General features: G+C 38.4%; 4 protein-coding genes across 4 annotated transcripts; 1 reads left to right on the plus strand and 3 right to left on the minus strand.

The window, feature by feature from the left end:
- Positions 1 to 5,984: 5,984 nt before the first annotated feature.
- Positions 5,985 to 6,944, minus strand: LOC137129304 (olfactory receptor 4B13-like). The gene has a single exon (XM_067508283.1). It carries the CDS (start codon positions 6,942 to 6,944, stop codon positions 5,985 to 5,987), a length of 960 nt encoding a protein of 319 aa, XP_067364384.1.
- A 4,600-nt stretch (positions 6,945 to 11,544) lies between these two features.
- On the minus strand, positions 11,545 to 12,552 carry LOC137129305 (olfactory receptor 11A1-like). Its single transcript, XM_067508284.1, has one exon. The coding sequence runs from the start codon at positions 12,526 to 12,528 to the stop codon at positions 11,545 to 11,547; it is 984 nt and encodes a 327-aa protein (XP_067364385.1). The 5' UTR covers positions 12,529 to 12,552.
- A 2,075-nt stretch (positions 12,553 to 14,627) lies between these two features.
- Positions 14,628 to 15,593, minus strand: LOC137129306 (olfactory receptor 4B13-like). Its single transcript, XM_067508286.1, has one exon. The coding sequence runs from the start codon at positions 15,591 to 15,593 to the stop codon at positions 14,628 to 14,630; it is 966 nt and encodes a 321-aa protein (XP_067364387.1).
- A 2,261-nt stretch (positions 15,594 to 17,854) lies between these two features.
- LOC137128361 (olfactory receptor 10A3-like) lies at positions 17,855 to 18,930 on the plus strand. Its single transcript, XM_067506250.1, has one exon. It carries the CDS (start codon positions 17,974 to 17,976, stop codon positions 18,928 to 18,930), a length of 957 nt encoding a protein of 318 aa, XP_067362351.1. The 5' UTR covers positions 17,855 to 17,973.
- Positions 18,931 to 21,071: the final 2,141 nt, after the last annotated feature.

Raw genomic sequence — 21,071 nt, forward strand, 5'->3', positions numbered from 1 at the left:
ACAGTTACAGTCTGTGCACTGCACCGTGGCACAAGAGCAGCAACACTCTGTAAATTACACATTACATAAATGTCTACAATTGTGGCGAAAAGGTGTCTCATATGGCCTCCAACAATATTTACACATATAAGATGATCCAAAGAAGCCCTCTTATTCAGTGTGGTCATTGTGTAGGTATACACCACAGACAACATCTTGGTCACTCCTCTGCATGCATTGGATCATTTCTTCATTCAACTCACAGTCTTCATCCCTAGACCTTGACATTCTTCCACCACACTTGTAACGTTCCGGCGTAACCTCAGGTCTCTCAACCTGGATCGATTCTCCTCGCTGGTCTCCGCAACTCTGCCCCCAACACAGGACCTGTCCATCCTTGATGCAGATGCACCCACAGACAGCCTCTGCAATACACTTTCATCATGTCTGGATTGTTTCTGTCCCATGTCTTCGAGACCCACTCGTCCCTCAGCTTCTAATCCGTGGCTCACTGACTGGATCCATGAACAACGCACCACGCTCAGGAGTGCTGAGAGGAGGTGCCTTTGCAGAGTATCAGGATCTGCTTGGATCTTTTTCTCACAGTGTCACCAGGGCAAAGATTGATTACCAGGAGAAGCTCAGCAACACCTCGGACACCATAAAGCCGTTCTCCACTTTCAAATCACTCATCTACCCTCCTTCACCTCCGCCATCTACCTCTCTCACTGCTGACGACTTTGCCTACTTCAATACCAATAAGGTGACAGCCATCAGCTCACAGTTCTCTCCTCCAGATGATGACATCCATCTAACTTCTTCCAACACTGCATTGCCCTCATAATTTGCAATTCTGACTGAGGATGACGTATCCACCCTCCTCATTTCTAACCATACAACCACCTGCTCTCTGGATCCGAACCCCTACACTCTTCTTCAAACAGTTGCACCCGCTCTAATGCCTGCTATTACACAAGTCATTAACACATCTCTCACAACAGGGACTTTTCCAACCTCTTTCAAGCAGGCCCAGATTACCCCACTGCTCAAGAAGCCTTCTCTTGATCCCTCTGTAGTGGAGAACTACCGACCTGTCTCCCTCCTTCCTTTTCTGGCCAAGACAATGGAATGACCAGTCTTCAACTAACTCTCAGACTTCCGTTCCAAGGACAACTTCCTCGATGTCAACCAGTCTGGCTTCAAGAGGGGTCACTCCACAAAAACGGCAGTTCTGACTGTTGTGGAATATCTTTGAGCTGCAAAAGCCACAGGTCAGTCTTCTTTCTTAATTCTACTTGATCTATCGTCAGCCTTTGACACTGTGAACCATCAGATCCTCTTGTCTTCACTCACTCTTCACAGGAGTCCCAGAGGTAAGTCAGCAGGTCCACGATCACTGGGAGCTGTTTGCATTGTTCAGAGGTTAATGCCTGATCCTGTGGCAAGGGGGAATTGGTCTACCGAAGGGGAGGACTACGCTGCTTGGCAGCCCCCGGTTGTGCTGCAGATGGGACGGCAGACACAGGAACAGACGTTGGCACAGGAACGTATAAAGAACTTGGCACTGCAACAGCAGAGGAGGCATGAGGAGCAGGAGCCTGTGGTTGGTTCAGGGACTGAGGTTTGGTCTGTGGTTTGGTCTTACGTCTGGTGCCCAAAGGCCCAGAAAGGATGGCGAGGTGAGAACCACTGAACTCGTCTTGAATAGAAGGTGGGTTTTCTAACTCAGGGCAGTACCCTGAAAATTGCATAAAGGCCTCTGTGGCATCCATGGGGGAAGGGAGAAAAAAAAAACAACTCTTGCACGTCTTTGGCTTCTTTTGTGGCCAGTTCGCAATGTTTCGGTTAGTATAAGTAATTTTGCAAGGACCCAAGTAAGGAGACGGCAAGAGGAGGTATAAAGAAAAGGGTATTTATTTATAAAGAAACAGTAAGGCTTAACACAACTAAAAATCACTCCACAAGGAGGGAAATAACTTGAAGAACAAAAGGTAAAAAACGACAGGCTATACACGAGTAGGGTGAATGACAGACAGGACGGCTATTCAAAAAAACTGGGTGCACACATACAAGTTAGACACAAAGTAGGGTACACCCAGGGACCAGACAAGGCCATAACTAATTCCAAAACACAGGTAAGAGGATAAATTAACAGGGACTAATGAACAGAACTAAAAAGGAAAAACTAACATGAGAAGCAGGATGAAACCAACAGGGGGCGGATAAACTCATGCAGCATAGAAACAAACGGTACCTACACACATATACAACAAAGTGGCCGAGAACAGTGAGGAAAGCAGGGTATAAAAGGACTGGGGAACAGGTGAAACAAATCAGGACAAAACGAGGAAGGTAAAGACACCAAACAGACTCACAGGAAGAGACACTGGAAGAGCAACAAAATAAAAGCCAAAAACAGGAAATAAAGCTAGACAACTAAACACGGGTATAGGACTGTGACAATCATTTAATCATACTTGATTTTCCATCACAAAAATCTACACTTATTAATAGAATTAGACTACATGTGATGTGTATTTTTGACATATTCAGACCATACATTACAGGGTTGAAAAGCAACTGCCATGTAATAAAGTACAATGACACAAATATCTGCAGCATATTTTATTCACTGCTCATATCAAATCTGTTCTGTAATATTTGAAACCAAAAGAAAAATTGAGCAAGGAAGTGAGGTGAGGTGTGCAGGTGCTGACAGCTTTCTGTCTGGTCTGTTCAGATCCAGAAAAACACACTTGAAGAATCCTCATGTAAGTGTAAAGGAATAAAGACACTGGAGCATAGACTGTTGACCAGAATTGCCTTTGTCCAGCTGCAGATGGTTAGATCTGCACCATGCCACAAACTCTTAAACCAGGCTCCTGTATTCCCCATCCTGTCCATCCATACACTCTGCAATTGCAGTGTAATTAGAGAATTTCTGGATGTGGCATAACTTGGAATGGTAGCTTAATTCCAAAGTGTACAGGGTGAACAGTACAGAAGAAAGTCCCCTGTGGTTTCCCCATGCTGCTGACCACAGTCCCAGAGGTCTAATCCTTCAGTTGAGATACTGTGGTCTCCCCACAAGGTAGCTACAATGTCCATGCAAAAGTTCAGGTAATCACTGTTGCAGTGGGTGACTCTGTCAATGCCCTCCCCAAATGAATCTTGCAACACACCTTAGTCAGTTTTCTCAAAGAAGTCTCCCAGAGCCTCTCTGCCTAAGGGGAACAGACCCTGAAGAAGCGTGTGGTTGTGTGTTGTCTTAGCACTAGTGATTTGTACTGAAGAACCAGATTATCAGATTTCCTCTGCGGTAGAAGGGGGGTGGCACAGTATGCATCCCTCACATTAGCAAACAGGAGATCAATAATTCTGTTCTTCCTGGTGGCACAGTAAACAAACAGATGGAAGGTAGGGAGAGTAGAGTTTAGTGTAACATGGTTGATATCACAAGCAATAGCAAAGAAAGCATCAGGCTGTTGTTTATGCAGCACTGCTATGGTAGCGTGGATGACATAACACACCATCTGTGTGTCCAGTTGTGGAGGAATGTTAACACAGGTAAAGATGGCATGTGAGAACTGCCAGGGCAAGTAGTACAGCTGGAGACTTACAGCTAGCATTTCAGTGTCCCAACAGCAGATTGCCTCCTTCACCATTACATGTCCAGGTTTGCAACAAGTGGTGTTAATAAACATGTGTATCATAACAGATAATTATGATACACATGAAAGATAAGACATCCAGGGTTTTAATTTCTTGTGCATGTTTGAAGTTTAACTAATTGATTTGTTTCATCTGTTTGTTTCATAGATAAATATAGATGGGTGTCATCTGCATGGCAATAGACATTTATAGTGTGTCCTAATAATGTTGCCTAAGGCACACAGTTGGAAGTGGGAAGTGTTGTGCCCTGTGAAACTCCAAAACTAACTTTTGTGTGCATGGAACTACATGTATGCCAATGCAAAATGGTTCCCTCTTTTAAATTACTTTCATTCAGAATATCGATTGTGAACATTGTCAGAAATTAAAGATATTTGCAAGATGCAATCCCATGTTTTGCTGGTGGGGAAGTATAGAATGATCTCAGCAGAAGCTTCAAACACAACAATAAGAGTGGTAAGTTTTGGGAATAAAACTTGCTGAGCCTGTCCATAACTATCCATATCTACATATGTAGTTGCTTTTGTTCTTTTCTGAAGTTATTTCAAAATTACTTCTTCCAGTTTTTCCATGGTTTCTGTTCATGTTGTGGAAAAGCAGAAGTTTGTAAGGAAGAAATGTAGTCAGGATGATTAGGCTTGAGTCTACACCATTGTGGCAAGATCGAACAGCATGACTATAGGGACATTTAAGTCATTAATCTGAAGCTAAGACAAGATCATTGTTGACTTTCACCAGTGCTGTAAATCTGACACCGGTGGTCAGATAATTGATTTGCAACTATGTTTTACAGAATTTTAGAAATAAAGAGGAGACTGGATATCAGTCTGCGAACTGGTTAAAACACCTAGGTGAAAGCAAGGCTTTTCAAGTAGAGGTTTAATAACAGCTATCTTATGGGCTTTTGGTACACAGCGTGGAAATAAAGATAGACTGATCAGCTCTGTTTTAGATGTGTTGATTAACAGTAAGGCATCTTTGAGTAATCTAGTCAAGATGGAGTCTTAAAGACATTTTGATGGTTCATATATTCAGAAAGTATTCACACCCCTTACCTGACATCTTATGTCATCTTAGATATGAAAACTAATATAAGGAAAAAATCTCTTTGTCAAAATAACAGGGACCCTAAAGTCACTGTAAATATGTAAAATCAAAAGTTTTTTTTTTTTCAGATAAGGTGTTTCACAGATCGTTTCTTCTTGGACCAGGGAAAGCTCAAGAATTATCTTGAAAGTTGGCAAATTAATCATATATTGTTAATAATATAAAAGCAGTGTTTTAATTACAGAATTAAGTAATATTTTTATAATATATTTCTAAATATATTTAGGATAGGCTAAAACCAAATAAGACTTTTATTTTAAACCAACAAGACTATGTTTTCCGTAAAGCTATTTTAAAAATTTTCATTTTGTTTCCCAATGATTTCTTTTTGTCTTAAGCTCTATGTGCTTTCTCTTTGTCTGCTGTTTGTCTGGATATCAGACAGAGTAAGTCCTTTATATATAACTGTTTAAACCAGGTTATGCTGCTGACGTTAGGGTTAAGCAAAAAAATTAGGCAATCTAGGCAAAACAGACATGACCCCAGTTAAGAGCATGGCACAGTTAGCAATAGAAACACGATGCAATAAATCCCCAAAAACCTCCGGTCATACTTGCTGTCATCTCTACACTCTGTGTCAATAGCTTTTATTTTAATACATCTTAATGACCTTAACAATCCTAAAATGAGCTGTGTGCAAGATTAGTAAGCTAGTTTTTAAGCATTAGGCTTGTGCTAATGTTAGGAACAACCAGTTATTTTCAGATAGACAGTAATGGATAAAACTAAAATAAACCTACAAAATGTTAATAACTTACCAAAGAACACGTTTTTTAGGACTCATTTTGGACAAAAATGGCCTGTTGGAGAGATGGGAGAGGAGATTTTTAGTTTGGGGCTCTCGGGAAAACAGCTGTGTTCTTGTAAATATGCATCATGTTTCTTCATCAAGACAAAATATGTATGAATTGTTTGTCTACAGACACTTTATGAACAAACCTTAATCTTAGATAAGAAACTGTGCAATTGGACAGTATTCTCGTGCACAGGCTGCTTTCATCTACAGTCAGAACATTAAGGACTGGAACGGTCTTGTAACAACCACAGACAAAAAAGGGACTTGAAGAAATTAATTATGCCAGCATTAACTGAACATATACATCTGATCATATAATTGTTAATATAATTATTTATTATTATTTCCTAAAGAATGCTTGGTGTTATCATAAGCATCATAAACTTTTAATAGTTTACATTAGTTGGAAATGTTAGTATTACTGGTGGGCTCATTGTTTTGTCTTTGTTTTACTCAAACTGAACAAATCCCTTAGATGATTGACAATTTCCAACAGAACTGTACGAATTTTGGACATTTTCAAACCATACATTACAGGGTTGAAGAGCGGCTGGCACGTAAGAAAATACAATGACAAAAAGATGCGTAACATATTAGGTACATTGCTCATATCAAATCTGCTCTGTAATATTTCAAAGGACACTCCAAAAGAGAAATTGAGCAGAGAAGTGAGGTGAGGTGTGCAGGTGCTGACAGCTTTCTGTCTGGTCTGTTTAGAGCCAGAAAAACACACTTGAAGAATCTTCATGTAAGTATAGAGAATTACAGACAGGGGAGCACAGACTGTAAGAGAGGCAGCAATGAGTTCATAGATGTTATTTACACTAGTATCAGAACATGCCAGTTTTATGATGGAGTAGTTGTCACAATACACTTGATTTATGATGTTCCCACACAGCTGTAAAGAGGCAGTCAAACACATTGTGACAAAAACTCCAAAAACAGGAGGCAACCAGATAACAGCAATAAGCAACGTAACCTTAGTAGATGTCATGTGTGTGTTATACTGCAGAGGATAACAGATAGCAAGGTATCTGTCATAAGACATGATGGCTAAATTAGTAAATTCCACACTTCCATAAGTATACACACAGAAAACCTGCAGAAAACAGAATGGAGCAGAAACTGTGTGAATATCAGAAAGAATCTGAACCAGAAAGAATGGAAACAATGCTGTACTACCAAAGAGTTCATTTACAAACAGGCTGCACAGAAAAATGTACATAGGTTCATGTAGACTTCTGTTCATACATATAACAACAATGAGAAACACATTACTAGAAATAATGACAATATAAAACAATATAATACTCATAAAATATAAGTATTTTATAACCCCGGTGTTGAAGTAGGCAGAGAGTACAAAACATGAAACATGTGTAGAGTTCATTGTGAGTGTTATGATTCAAAACATAATAAAACTCGGCGTACCAAAAATTGAGAATAATAAATATTTTCCTGCAAATTTCTTAGTGTGCAATTACTTTTACATGTACAGAGCACAGCTAAAGAATCAAAATAAACAGTATTTAGCATACTTACAGTCAAGGAATTGTTCCAGAATTATTTATAAGAAACTCCGCTTCTACACTCTTACTCAGCTTTTTAAGCTTCAGTCTGTGGAAGCCACGGCAGCAGACTTACGTCAGTATCAAAACACCCCCTGCTACTAATTTTCTAAATGCGTAAACTGATAATATGTTGGTACTTTAAATAATAAAAAATAAAATAGTGTGAAATTCAAATTGATTAAATGGGTGGTAACTAAAATTTGCCATATTACTTGTATTTATTGAATATTTTTTTCAATTAAGATTAAATAGCTCAGTTGCTAAAATTCTATTTCTTTACACCTAAAAATGCTACTGCCATACGGTCTTGTGGTTTGTTCTTGGATGTCAAACTGCTTTTAGAAATACAACTCCAGAAGTAAAATTTTTCTCTTCTTGATCTATAAGAAAATGTAAATATGATTATTCAGAGTAGTTTTGAAACAGATTTTCTTCCTATATTCACACCGTAATTCAGACATTTTGGTGGTCAGTGGTAAGTGTCTACTAGATTTGTAGAACTTGATAAAGGTATAAAGGCAGTTTATCCTAATCCCACACTTCTAAGCAGATTGTAAGGGTTGGTTGGGAGACTGGACCGGAAAAGGAAACTTACACTAAACAACTGAGTTTAAAGGTATTTTAATGAATACCTAAGAAAAGGTTCAAGGGCTGGAGAAGGAACTTCTCTGCAGGCAGTTGAGGCAGAGAGAGGTGGGGAACCTGAGCAGGAGACAAGATGGTTGGCGCCCACTGTTGAGTTCAGAATACACTTTATCTTCTGTATACTGTATCATAAGTCCAGTCCAAATTCAAGATCTGACAAAAGTTAGGCTGAGGCAAAGATCCAGAGCAGAATTTGGCTGAAGATAGCCATACTTTCTCCCCTTCCTGGTAAACAGGTGGGGGATTGGGGTGTTTGTTTGCCCACTTCTTAAATCCCTAGATGGACTGAGGTTTGACAAGCTGTTCTCTAGGCTGTGATGGCCGTCTGCCCTTTTGAGTTGTTTATGCTCTCCTTGCAGGTAGCTGGCGGTGGAGCCATTTAAGGTGGTTGAGGGCACCTGGGCCCAGTGTCCTACTTCCTATAAATCCTTGGCCTCCGTCAGACACAGGCAGCTTGCCGGCTGGCATGCTCTCTGTCCCAGAACACACACTACTACTGAGATTAAGTTTTTAGCAGGCAGGTCTGGACTCTGTTGCCAGAGACACCGCAATAAAGGCAGAGACTGAAGCAGAAGCATTGTTCTTTTTATTTTAAAGGTCACGCAATCTTCCAAGTTGCAGGGGAGAGAGGAGAGAGAAGCTCCTCAAAACTTTGGACAGTTCTGGCAGTGCTGGATGGAGGGAGGTTATCGCTGAAGCCACTGGAGCATGACTGTCCTGTCTTTCTCTGAACCCCCTAACAACTCTGGTGGGAAGGTTACTCAAATCATTCTGGTTCTTGGGGAGGTCGTGACTCTTTCAAAGTCTTTTATAAAACATGTCATCCAATGCAGACTCACTCCAGGTGCTGTCTGGTGTGATGGTATTTATTGTAAATCTATAGCATACCGACAAACTGAATGGTTGCTTTGAGACAAGTCAGTGAGAAAGAAGCAGAAAAATGACCAGAGATGATAAGATGTGATGGCTGCAGCTCAAATTGCAGAGAGCATTGGACCAAGAAAGCTCAGTACCTGCTTGGGTCCCTGTATGAGCCAACCATGGGTCTACAGTTTAGTTATTTGTTTTATGTAATGTGCGTCTGTGTGTATTGTAATTGTTTGATGTAATGTGTGTTTGTGTCTGTGTACTGAGGATGTCATTGGTGACATCATACAGCTTTGATAGTTTGCCTTTAAGTTTGTTGACCAGTGGTCAAGGAAACAATGCAATGCTAAGGGTTTGTTAAAGAGAGATGCAGTTCAGCTCAGCTACTGAAGGGTGTAGATGTGACATAGTAACTGAAGCAGAGTAACTGACTACAAGAAAGGTGTGGATCGCAATAAGGTAGAAGAAAAGGGTTCTGTGTGTAGCTGTAGAGGCACTAAGTTGAGAAGCAAGAACAATAAATGTTCAATTTTTGTCTAACAACGATCTCCGGAGTGAAGTATGTGCTGAAGCATCAGGAGCGTCAGATTCGAGTAAGATCACCTCTACAGTCCCCATATTATTGTTCAAGTGGGCAAATTCTGGGTTTCACACCTGCCTGCAAAGCCAAACTAGGACCTGGGGAAACCGAGGGACCTGGTGCTGGAGAAGGAGACAGACGACTTAGTTGTTGTGTCATTAATTTTATATCTAATTCCAGCAAACATAGACTTATGTTGGGATAGGGCACCTTCAACCCAAACCTTTTAGCCGTTAGTTTCAGCAGGGTCCATTTGGTGGGATTGTATTGTAAGGTTTGGCTAAGGGACTGGACCCATAAAATCAAACTGAAAACAAAGGATGGAGTTTGACGGTATTTTATTAAGGCAGAAAGAAAAGGTTTTAGGGCTGAAGAGAAAACTGGGGAATTGAGGCAGGGATCAGAAATGTACTTGGCTACTTTGACCTCCTGACTGGTACATGGGGCTCTGCAGCACTAGGCATAGGAAACAGGAAGATGCACGGTGATTGTGACACTGATCCTCTCAAGCTTTGTCTGATTTAATGGAAAATCTCAAATACAAACTGGGAATGCAAAGCCACCTATGTATAGATACTTTTCACAATCTTTTTCTGCAGGACCCATTATGGTGAACAGCAGAAGGTGTGTATCTGAAATCCCTTTTATTTCTGGCATAAGCCTCAGGCTCATCCAACTTATTATGATTGAATTGCACTTTTTAGAGAAGGAATGTTGGAAGCGCAGTGAGTTAGCATCTGTTACTTTGTTCATATTCATATCCTCAGTCTTTGTTTTACCTCTCCCTTCTTCCCTCTCTTCTTTTTGTTTCTGGACACTTATTTGCATATCGCAACACTTAAAGCATTACGTCGCAGTGATGGTGGAATGTCTAAAGGACTATGGCCTACTGTCAATGACCCAAAGTACTCATGCAAATGGCCTGAGGCCCAAGATGTTCTGGTACCAGGTAAACTGTACCAGGTACTTCTGTACCAACCCATGACTAGCACAGAAGTACAATAACAAAGAGCCACTCAGGGGAATATAGGCCGTTCCCCCAACCACTCCCCTCCAGGTTTCTCCATCATTGCCCACGTGTGCATGTTAATCAATAATTTTCATTTGTAAATCAACACTCTAACAGATTTTTGCATTATTGAATTTTCTGTGCAGTTGCTACAGCAGAGATCTTTCTTCATGATATAATCTCCCCATTCTTCTCATAACAGAATAATGTTGCTTTTAAAACAATTTTCACAGTGCAGAGTTCTATTTGCATTGCCTTTTCAGAGTAAACTCTACATAATCATCACTTCAGAATAAGTGTTGCTACTCTCTTTCCACCTAAGTGGCAGGTATGTCACAATTGACACCTAAATACACAGCCAAAGGCAATTTATTTCACCAGACATTCAGTTTTCCCATTTAAGGTCACACTTTCCTGTAAAGCAAATATGATATGTCTAAAATGCTTTTCTTAAAAACACATTTAACAAAAACCAAAGACCTGAGAGATTGATCAAGGAAAGTGTGCATATGGGCCACTGAGTTAAGTCTAATAAAACATCAATGACTCTAATCTTGCATAGTTTGAAATAAACGTGAGGTAACAAAACATTAGTGTGGGCATTGTGCACACGCCAGCATGGTGGATACATTTCTTGATAAGCGGGCAAAACCTTGGCAACTTGTGAGAAGTGCAGCTAAACCAAGAATGAAATGTAGACGTGGCAACACTGCATATAAGTGAATACTTTGAGTGCTGTATGAAACTACAACAAGAATAAACTCAATCATCTTTTACTGCCTGCAAAGAGAACTGTGCATGAATTGTTTCTCTTTACACAGGCTAGTATGAAACCATTTTTTGTGAGTTTTATAGGATTCTGTATTAACCAAAATAAACAGTATCTTTATTGTGATACACTACCACTCAAAGGTTTGGGTTAGGGTTGCAGTTTTATTTCATTGATTTCTTTTCTGCGATGCTCAAAATTTTAACATTTTAAGAAATCCATCTCTGTCAGCATTAGATATTTGCATATAGCCTTTTGCATTGTGCTGCGTGGAATAATTGTCATTCAAATTTGTCATTTCTTGTTGATCTTTTTATTGCTTTGTTCTATGCATAGAGTTCGTCTTTGTATAATGTTGTAAATTTGTCTTCATTGTATTAGATATATTATGGTTTCTGAGAACTTGCATAGGAACTGCTGATGGAAATAAGCTAATAGGTAAATATGATTTAATACAGCTTCTTTTTGTAGATTAATGTTTTCTACATAGTCCCTGAATAAAAAACTGTTAAGCTTGCAGTAAACACTATTGTAATCAAAGGCATGTATTTACTGATTTCTGTAGTTGCTCAAATTAAACACCTTGGTTACTGACACTCTAAACCTCCCATCAGAGCCTAACAGTAACATTTTACATACAATGCGTATTCTGGACATTTTTAGACCGTACATTACAGGGTTCAAGAGCGGTTGGCATGTAAAAAAATACAATGACAGGAATATTCTCAACATATTAGGTACACTGCTCATCTCAAATCTGCTCTGTAATATAACAAAGAAAGATCCAAAAGAAAAGTTGAGCAGAGAAGTGAGGTGAGGTGTGCAGGTGCTGACAGCTTTCTGTCTGGTCTGTTTAGAACCAGAAAAACACACTTGAAGAATCCTCATGTAAGTATAGAGAATTACAGACAGGGGAGCACAGACTGTAAGAGAGGCAGCAATGAGTTCATAGATGTTATTTACACTAGTATCAGAACATGCCAGTTTTATGATGGAGTAGTTGTCACAATACACTTGATTTATGATGTTCCCACACAGCTGTAAAGAGGCAGTCAAACATATTGTGACAAAAACTCCAAAAACAGGAGGCAACCAGATAACAGCAATAAGCAACATAACCGTAGTAGATGTCATGTGTGTGTTATACTGCAGAGGATAACAGATAGCAAGGTATCTGTCATAAGACATGATGGCTAAATTAGTGAATTCCACACTTCCATAAGAGTAAACACAGAAAACCTGCAGAAAACAGAATGGAGCAGAAACTGCGTGACTATCAGAAAGAATCTGAACTAGAAGGAATGGAAACAACGCTGTACTACAGAGCAGTTCATTTACAAACAGGCTGCACAGAAAAACGTACATAGGTTCATGTAGACTTCTGTTCGTACATATAACCACAATAAGCAGAATATTGGAACAAATCATTAAAATATAAAAAGACAATATAATTGTGAAAAATAAGTATTTTAAAACCCCAGTCTCAAAGTAAGCAGAGAGTACAAAATATGAAACATGTGTAGAGTTTATCATGATTCTCCTTTTGGTTTAACACACTGGAAGAAGTGAGTAGAAATTAGAATGTTTTGTGCAACTAGTTAACACATTAAGAGTGCAGCTAAAGAATCCACACAAACAGCATTTACCTACCTACAATCAAAGAATCTGAAGAAATATTTATAACTAAAATCTCAAACTTGATGGTCAATATATTGGTTAGGTGACAAACATTAAAGAATTACTGATGAGCAAACAACACTGCCCTTCCTGACTGAACTCAAACTCTGCTTCTTCTTCTTTTAAACCTTGGCCACTGGAGGCCCCTAGCACCCGAGTGATAACTGGAATATCATAACTGGAAAAAAAACAAATACTTGTAAGGTATCTATCCAAAACAGATGTTATTACTTTTTTCCACATATCAAGAGTAGATTTACACATAAATATAATGCATGCGTATAAACACTTATCAACAGCCACGTATAATCTTTATATACAGAAAAGAAAACTATATTTTCTTGTTCAAAGGAAAAACATTTGGTCCAAACTGGGTTGATGTAAACTAATCTCACTTTCTGACACTGTATCTGTCTTTGAATAATAATAATAATAAACACTATAATACTACATAACAAATTCTACAGCAGCACTAAAATGCCAACATTAAAATAGTATAATGCTGTAAAATGGACATTTACATTATTTCTATGTACATATATTAATGCCTTAATAACTGACTCAGAGGAGTTGCTCATTGATAGTATTGCCAGCTAAGTGGCATTGAAAGAAAAATTAAAAAATATAATAAAATTTTAAAAACATCAGAAAATGCTTACTTATTTTCCGCAATATCCCCTGTGCGGTCCGTGTTGCATGACACACTTTTTTACTGTTAAGACAGAACAGAAACCATCCCTAGTGGACAAAATAAACACCGTGAGTTTCAGAGAAAACCACAAAATCATCACCAAAAGCAAAGAAATTTGTTAGTTTTTATTGGTAATCGATTGACTAAACTGGTTGTAAACATTGTAAATTTAAAGACGAGAAAAAGTCTGTTAGCCCCTCGATATTAGCTGGTTTTCTTCATAATATGCCCAATGTTTTGTTTTTGCTTCTTGTTGCTCTTTTTTTCTCTCCATTTCCCGTTAAAGCAGATGGCTGCCCACCCTGAGCCTGGTTCTACTGGAGGTTTCTTCTGTTAAATTGACTTTTTCCTCTTCACTGTTCCCTAGTGCTTGTTCAAGGGGGAATTGTTGGGTTTTCTATATATGTTTATAGTCTTGACTTTATTCTTTAAAGTGCCTTGAGTTGACCATGTTGTGAATTGGCGCTATATAAATAAAGTTGGAATGAATTGAATACTTTTATTTATGTGATACAAGCTCTGGTACAATGTACTGGAACAGTACGTTTAGAGGACGGCTTCACTGATTTTGAGCTTGCTTCTTTTGTTTCTAATTTGGTTAGTGCATTTAAATGAATGCCAATAAACGTCCCCTTGATTTCTCTATATCTATATCTCGCTATATATAGTTTCTCTTGGGACACACCAAAATCAATCCAAGGCATTTGTGAGTAATTTTATGTACAGTCCTAGAAAGATCTGGTTAGGAATCCCCAAGGCTTTTACAGGAGGGCATCAAGAAATAAAATTAGATACACACATACACAAAGATGTACATACTTTTACTTTGAGACCAAAAAAACTTAAAGAAAAATACAGTATCTTATAGACATAGACATCCATACTAGCTTAAATTATACATATTGGCAACACCAAGTAGAAGAAGCCAGCTGTGTGTTCCCAGCAGGGGAGTCTATCAATGTTGTTGATCCTGTTTGACAGATTTTATTTGTAAATACTTATATTTGTACTGAGGTTAATGTATACTAGTATGTGGAATGTGTATTACTGCCCCTGTTTGGCGGTCTATATACATTTATAGCAAAATGTTAGTTTAGTAGACCTCAGCTTGAGTTACAGGGACATAGTTCTTAAATTATTATTTGCATTTATTTTTGTCTAGTTTTTACAATTTCAGGATTGCAATTAAGCTGTACAAAATCTTTATTATCTGCTTTCGGCACCTGCTTGGTCCGTGACAACATACATCTTCTATTTTTTCTGCTTATCCAAGCTGAAAAAATCTGTTGAACAATCTACACTTCCCAACAAATTCTAAAATGTGAGTTTTAGATATGATGCGAATTTTGGACATGTTCAACCCATACATTACAGGGTTTAGGAGCGGTTGGAATGTAAGAAAGTACAATGACAAAAGTATTCGCAAAATATTTGGTAAACTACCCATATTAAATCTGCTCTGTAATATTTCAAATGACACTCCAAATGAAAAGTTCATGAGAGAAGTGAGGTGAGGTGTGCAGGTGCTGACAGCTTTTTGTCTGGTCTGTTTAGAGCCAGAAAAACACACTTTAAGAATCTTCATGTAAGTATAGAGAATTACAAAGATTGGAGTATAGACTATGAGAGGAGCAGCAATGAGTTCATAGATGTTATTTACACTAGTATCAGAACATGCCAGTTTTATGATGGAGTAGTTGTCACAATACACTTGATTTATGATGTTCCCACACAGCTGTAAAGAGGCAGTCAAACATATTGTGACAAAAACTGCAACAAAAGGAGGCAACCAGGTAACAGCAATAAGCAACGTAACCTTAGTAGATGTCATGTGTGTGTTATACTGCAGAGGATAACAGATAGCAAGGTATCTGTCATAAGACATGATGGCTAAATTAGTAAATTCCACACATCCATAAATGTACACACAGAAAACCTGCAGAAAACAGAATGGAGCAAAGACTGTGTGAATATCAGAAAGAATCTGAATCAGAAGGAATGGAAACAATGCTGTACTACCAAAGAGTTCATTTACAAACAGGCTGCACAGAAAAATGTACATAGGCTCATGTAGACTTCTGTTCATACATATAACAACAATAAGCAGAAGATTGGAACAAACTATTAGAATATAAAGACACATAATAATCATAAAATACAAGTACTTTGAAATCCCAGTATCAAAATAGGCAGCAAGTGAGAAACATAAGAAATGTGTAGTATTTATCATGATTGTTTTAGACACGGGAACACTGTACAAGAATTGAGTAGAACACTAATTTTATAATAGATTTTTAAGTGTGTAACTACGTCACAATTTAATATACCACCAAAACATTACACATACTTGCATATATGAAATTGGAAAAGAATCAAACGGTTGGCACTGCAACTACAAAGAGTATCTAACATTGTGTCAAACACACTAAACGTCTCTTCTGACTAAACTCAAACTCTGCTTCTGCATCTTTTAAGCTTCATTCAGTGGACCAACAGCAGCAGACTGACGTCATTATAAAATCACACCACCTACTGATTTTCATCCTATGAAAAATAATAATTAGTAGACTTAACAATTTAAAAAGAAATTACTACCCACAAATTGTGAATTTTTCTTTCTTGCAGCCATCCAAAACAGTTAGATTCCATCTGCTGATGTCTTTGTTAATTGTTTATTGTGTGTTGTGTCTTAATTTATTGATTGTTGGTTTTTGTTTCAGCTTCACTGTTGTTTTGTCTGTGTGATTGATGCGATTTGTCAGAGGGATTAGATTAAAAGTAAAAACCATACAGTACCAAGTCATAATTTTTGAACACTAAAACCACACACTGTGACTGTGGCGCAGGATGGTAGAGCAGTCGTCCACCAATCCCCCAGTTGCTTGTTTGATTCCCGGTTCACATGTCGAAGTGTCCTTGAGCAAGACACTGAACCCCAACTTAGTTGCTTAGTTGAGTGTTGGCCAGTGTTGACTGCATCGGTGTGAGTTTGTGTGTGGTTGTGTGTGTGAATGGGTAAATAAGAAGCAGTGTAAAGCGCTTTGAGTGCCAATAGGTAGAAAAGTGCTATATAAGTGCAGAACATTTACCATTTACACAACCTTGCACAGAAAAACATTAGTCAGTGACTAATCAGATAGTGTGAAAGATGCTACACCACCTCTAAACATCATGTCAAAAAGCTGCACAAAAATGCACATTAGACTTTGACACAGAACACAAAAATAAGTCAAATGAGTAAAAAAAAAATTCTTTAGATCAGAAGGATCCAGCATTGTTTGGCCAGACCTGGCCATGACCACCACATAGTTTTACTAAAATGCCAACACATTTCTAGTGACTCACATCCCACTGCCACGTGAAATTGACAGCTCTTGTCTGTCTTGTGTTATTGCTCATTTCTGTTTCTCTTTTCTGAATCTCCACTCTTAATGCTGGCTTCATCAACAATCTATAGGGGCTTTCAGACTGGTGGAACATTTTTATAGTATAGTTTTTATAGTTTATAGACATAAGGTCCAAGTGGTCAAGTTTAAACAAGATATGAAGTTTGGTTAAGATTATAGAAAGTGTGGTTTTATTAAATATTTAAAAACAAAGTGTGTGAAGTCAAATCACAAACTTTCTCTAACCTCAACCAAGCAGAGTCTGAACACAACCATAAAAAAACTGTGGTCAGACACACGGGGGTTGTACTGGCCAATCAGATACTTCGCAGAAAAAAGTATAATTGTACAGTTTACTAATATTCTCTGTATCAATATATTTGTGATCTACCATTTACATTAATTGTAAACCTATCCTCAATATGCTATCAGAAAATATAATGTGGCAGCAGGCAAAGCCTTTTGAAAATATATTTGTATTTGCAGTTTAGTCATAAAGAAACATCAGGTCTGAGAAAAAACTCAGACCTGGATTATTTTAGGCTAAGTTACTGCCACCGTTTCTGCCATCGTTTGCCATCGTTTGCCATCGTTTCTACTGTGTACTGTGTACCACTGTGTATAGTAGAAATGACAATAAAAGCCACTTGACTTGACTTGACTTGACCTGAGCTTTGATTGAAGGGGAAGTTGTTATTTTGCCGTGGATAAGCCAAAAGAAACTGTCATATTTTTATTTATTTTTTTGTTGCACTTAAATAAATATGGTTAGTAGCTGGAAAGACAGAAATACAGCCATGAATAAAAAAAACAAAATACATTAGTGTGGATCGATACGGTGAAAATAGTTTTAGTAGTTGCTCTGTGTTGCCTTTTTCCTCCTGTAAACATTAGACTGAATGCAATGTTGAGTATTATGAAGAAATTTTTCTCAGGCAAAACAATTGGATATACTTTCACATCCAGCCTGAAAACTATGAACTGTTTCCAAAACTGACACTATCTGTGGATCTTTATCTCTTCTTCTGTAAAGAAACACAATCCAAAGTCCACTGATAATAACGTCAGTCTGTTGCTGTGGACTTCCCTGTCTTAAACTATAAAGAGAACCAGGTTTCAGCCGTGTTAGGAGGCCCTTCTAAAATCAAGGTATTATTTGTGTTTGATGCTTAAAGTACCACTTTTAATTCATTATCCATCAATAAGTTCAAAAACTTAACACTTATGATTGCTTTACACACTAAACTGAAGATGAAGACAAATTTCACACAAATTGGATATTTCACACTAAGCGCCTATGTTGATACTGGACATTTTACATATTTATATGTTATCATTCTCTTATTTTTATATATTTTGATTATTTGTTCCAATCTTCTGCTCATTGTTATTATCTGTATGAACAGAAGATTGCATGAACCTATGTACATTTTTCTGTGCAGCCTGTTTGTAAATGAAGTGTATGGAAGTACAGCATTGTTCCCATTTATTCTGGGTCAGATCCCTTACGATATTCATATTGTTTCTGCTTATATTTGTTTCCTGCAGGTTTTTTGTGTGTACTCTTATGGAAGTGTGGAATTTTTTACCTTAACAATCATGTCTTATGACAGATATGTGGCTATTTGTTTTCCTCTAGAATATAACACATGTATGACATCTAACAAGGTTGCAATGCTCATCGCTCTAACATGGTTACCTCCTTTGCTTGTAGTTGTTGGATTAACATCCATGAGTTTCTCTTTACAACTGTGTGGCAACATCATAAACAATGTGTACTGTGACAACAATTCCATTGTCAGACTGGCATGCTCTAACACCAGCATACACAACATTTATGGTCTTATTAGTACTGCCCTTATAGTTTTTGTTCCCTTAATTTTCATTCTTTATACTTACATCAGAATACTTAAAGTGTGTTTTTCTGGTTCCAAACAGACCAGACAGAAAGCTGTCAGTACCTGCACTCCTCACCTTGCTTCTCTTCTCAACTTTTCATTTGGCTGTTTCTTTGAAGTCTTACAGAACAGATTTAAGATTAACAATCTGCCTGATAAATTTGGCATATTTGTGTCCTTATATTTTGTAACATGCCAGATGCTTTTTAATCCTGTACTATATGGACTGAAAATGTCCACAATGCGTAAGATCTGTGCACGGCTCTTTCAATGTGAGGTCTAGATAAACTCGACCCATTGATTCTGTTTGAGTAACACTAAAAACTAATACAAGTTTCACTGACATGACTTAACCGTATGTATATTTTAAACAGAAATCAGGCTGTGCTCAGTTTTATTTTTGCCTATTTAAGGAATGAGTGAAGATGTTGCTTGTTGCTAGGACAACTTATGATACATATAGTGTGGGGGTCTTCCACCTTATGTAAAGATCTTTTTGTTAATTTTAATAAATTTCATAGAACTTGTGTTATAAATTTGGCATTAATCTCTGTTTGACTATCACAAATAGCGTGGAATTATTTTCTGTCCTGTTTATTTTTGATCATAAAGACTTGATTCTAAAGATTTTGAGTTTTCAAACATACTTCACCTTAAATCATTATTTTGGTTTAATGTGACTATGTATAATGACTATGTCTCAGAGAGTCAGTTTGGATTTGAAAGGTTAGTTAGCCAAACTCTTTAGTGGCACAAGCGACATGACATGACCATGACCATGACCATGGCTCCCAGGATATCGTACAGAGGCATACTGATGGAAAATTGGGTATGACTTTAAACTAAGTTGTCTTAGTTCATCTGTATGGTTCAATGACAAAACAGTAATATGTTTTAAATGTTTTAGATCTCTAAGGAAAATTTCCACATTTTGGGTTTCATAAATAAACCGAGATTATCTAAATGTTGCAAATTTGGAACTTATTCAGTGTGTGTCATTTAAATGTCTGTAACATGTAACAGATGACCTCAGTAATAAACAAAGTAATCACTTGTAACCATTTGCAAAAATTGCATCATACATATTACTGCATAGCCATTTTCAAAAAGAGACAGCATTAGTGGTGAGCAGGCCATACTGTAAGGCTGTCAATTTAGAGTCATTTTCAGAAGTTAGTCCTCCCCTCTTTTAATTGGTATTTTGTGTAAAAACCATCTAAATCAATTGGATCATTGATTTTGATGTTTTTGCATTGTAAGTGTTGCTGCACATCCATCTGAAAAGGGTTATAAAACCATTTGCAAACAATTCAGAGTTTACGTTCTACAGTGAGAATGATATTTCACAAGAGAAAAGCATTCAAGACTGTCAATATTCCCAGGGGTGGACTAAGCCACACTAAGCCCAAGGCCAGGACAATGCTCAGAAATAGCAAAAACTCAAGAGCTAAATCTCACAGCCTACAGGCCTTGATGATCATATTAAATATGCCAGCACAATTGGAAGAAGACTGAACAAGTATGGTTTGTTTGGAAAAGTTTTCATGAGAAAGTCTCTTCTGTCTAAAAAGAACATGAAAGCACAAGTGATAACTGAAAACAGCATCTAAACAAACCACAAGACTTTGGGACCAATGTCCTATGGACAAATGAAACCAAAGTGGTCCTGTTTGGCCTTAATACACAGAGCAATGTTTGGTGAAAATGAAACATAGCATTTCAGCAGAAACACCTCATACCCACTGTCAAACACAGCAGTGGAGTGGTGTGTCACACTTTCTCAAGTGTTACTTTAGTTTTGGTAGGACCCGAAAAGGAGGAGACAGCAAGGGACGGTTTTATAGTAAATTAACGGGTATTTTCTCAGGGGAATCTGGGGAGGGCATAGTCCAAAAAGGGAATGACACGGGTATGCCCAGTTTACCCCCAGTCCTGAAGTGGCAGTGTTGACCCGCCCGGAGACAAGAAGGACGGTGTCGACCTGCTCAGAGCCAGCAGCTGAAGAGGCAGCATCGACCGGCCGAGGTCAGCAACTGAAGAGCCAGGGGAGTGTGTGTCCCAGTTTACCCCCAGTCCTGAGATTGGCGGCCAGGAACCCCAACACTCTGGGGACCCCAGGCAATTTGATCAGCCAGGATCGGGAATAGATGACTTTTTCCACCTGGGCGGCAGTCTCCCTGCATAGGTCTGGGTCTGTAGATTGTTGGAAAGCGTCCGCAAGGTGGGTGACGTGGAGTAGGATGACTGGGGTTTGTTTGTCCATGACCAGAAGCTGCTCATAACTCCACCGACTCAGCATCTGCGCAATTTCAGGAGCAGAGGCTGAGGCAGGACCCGGCTGGGCAGGTGGGGGGACATGGGCTGATGGGATACTATGAACTGAGGATCTACTACGATGAAGGGGGAGGGCTGAGGTGTGGTCTG

Source organism: Channa argus, chromosome 6 (assembly GCF_033026475.1).
Source record: "Channa argus isolate prfri chromosome 6, Channa argus male v1.0, whole genome shotgun sequence".
NCBI lineage: Eukaryota > Metazoa > Chordata > Actinopteri > Anabantiformes > Channidae > Channa > Channa argus.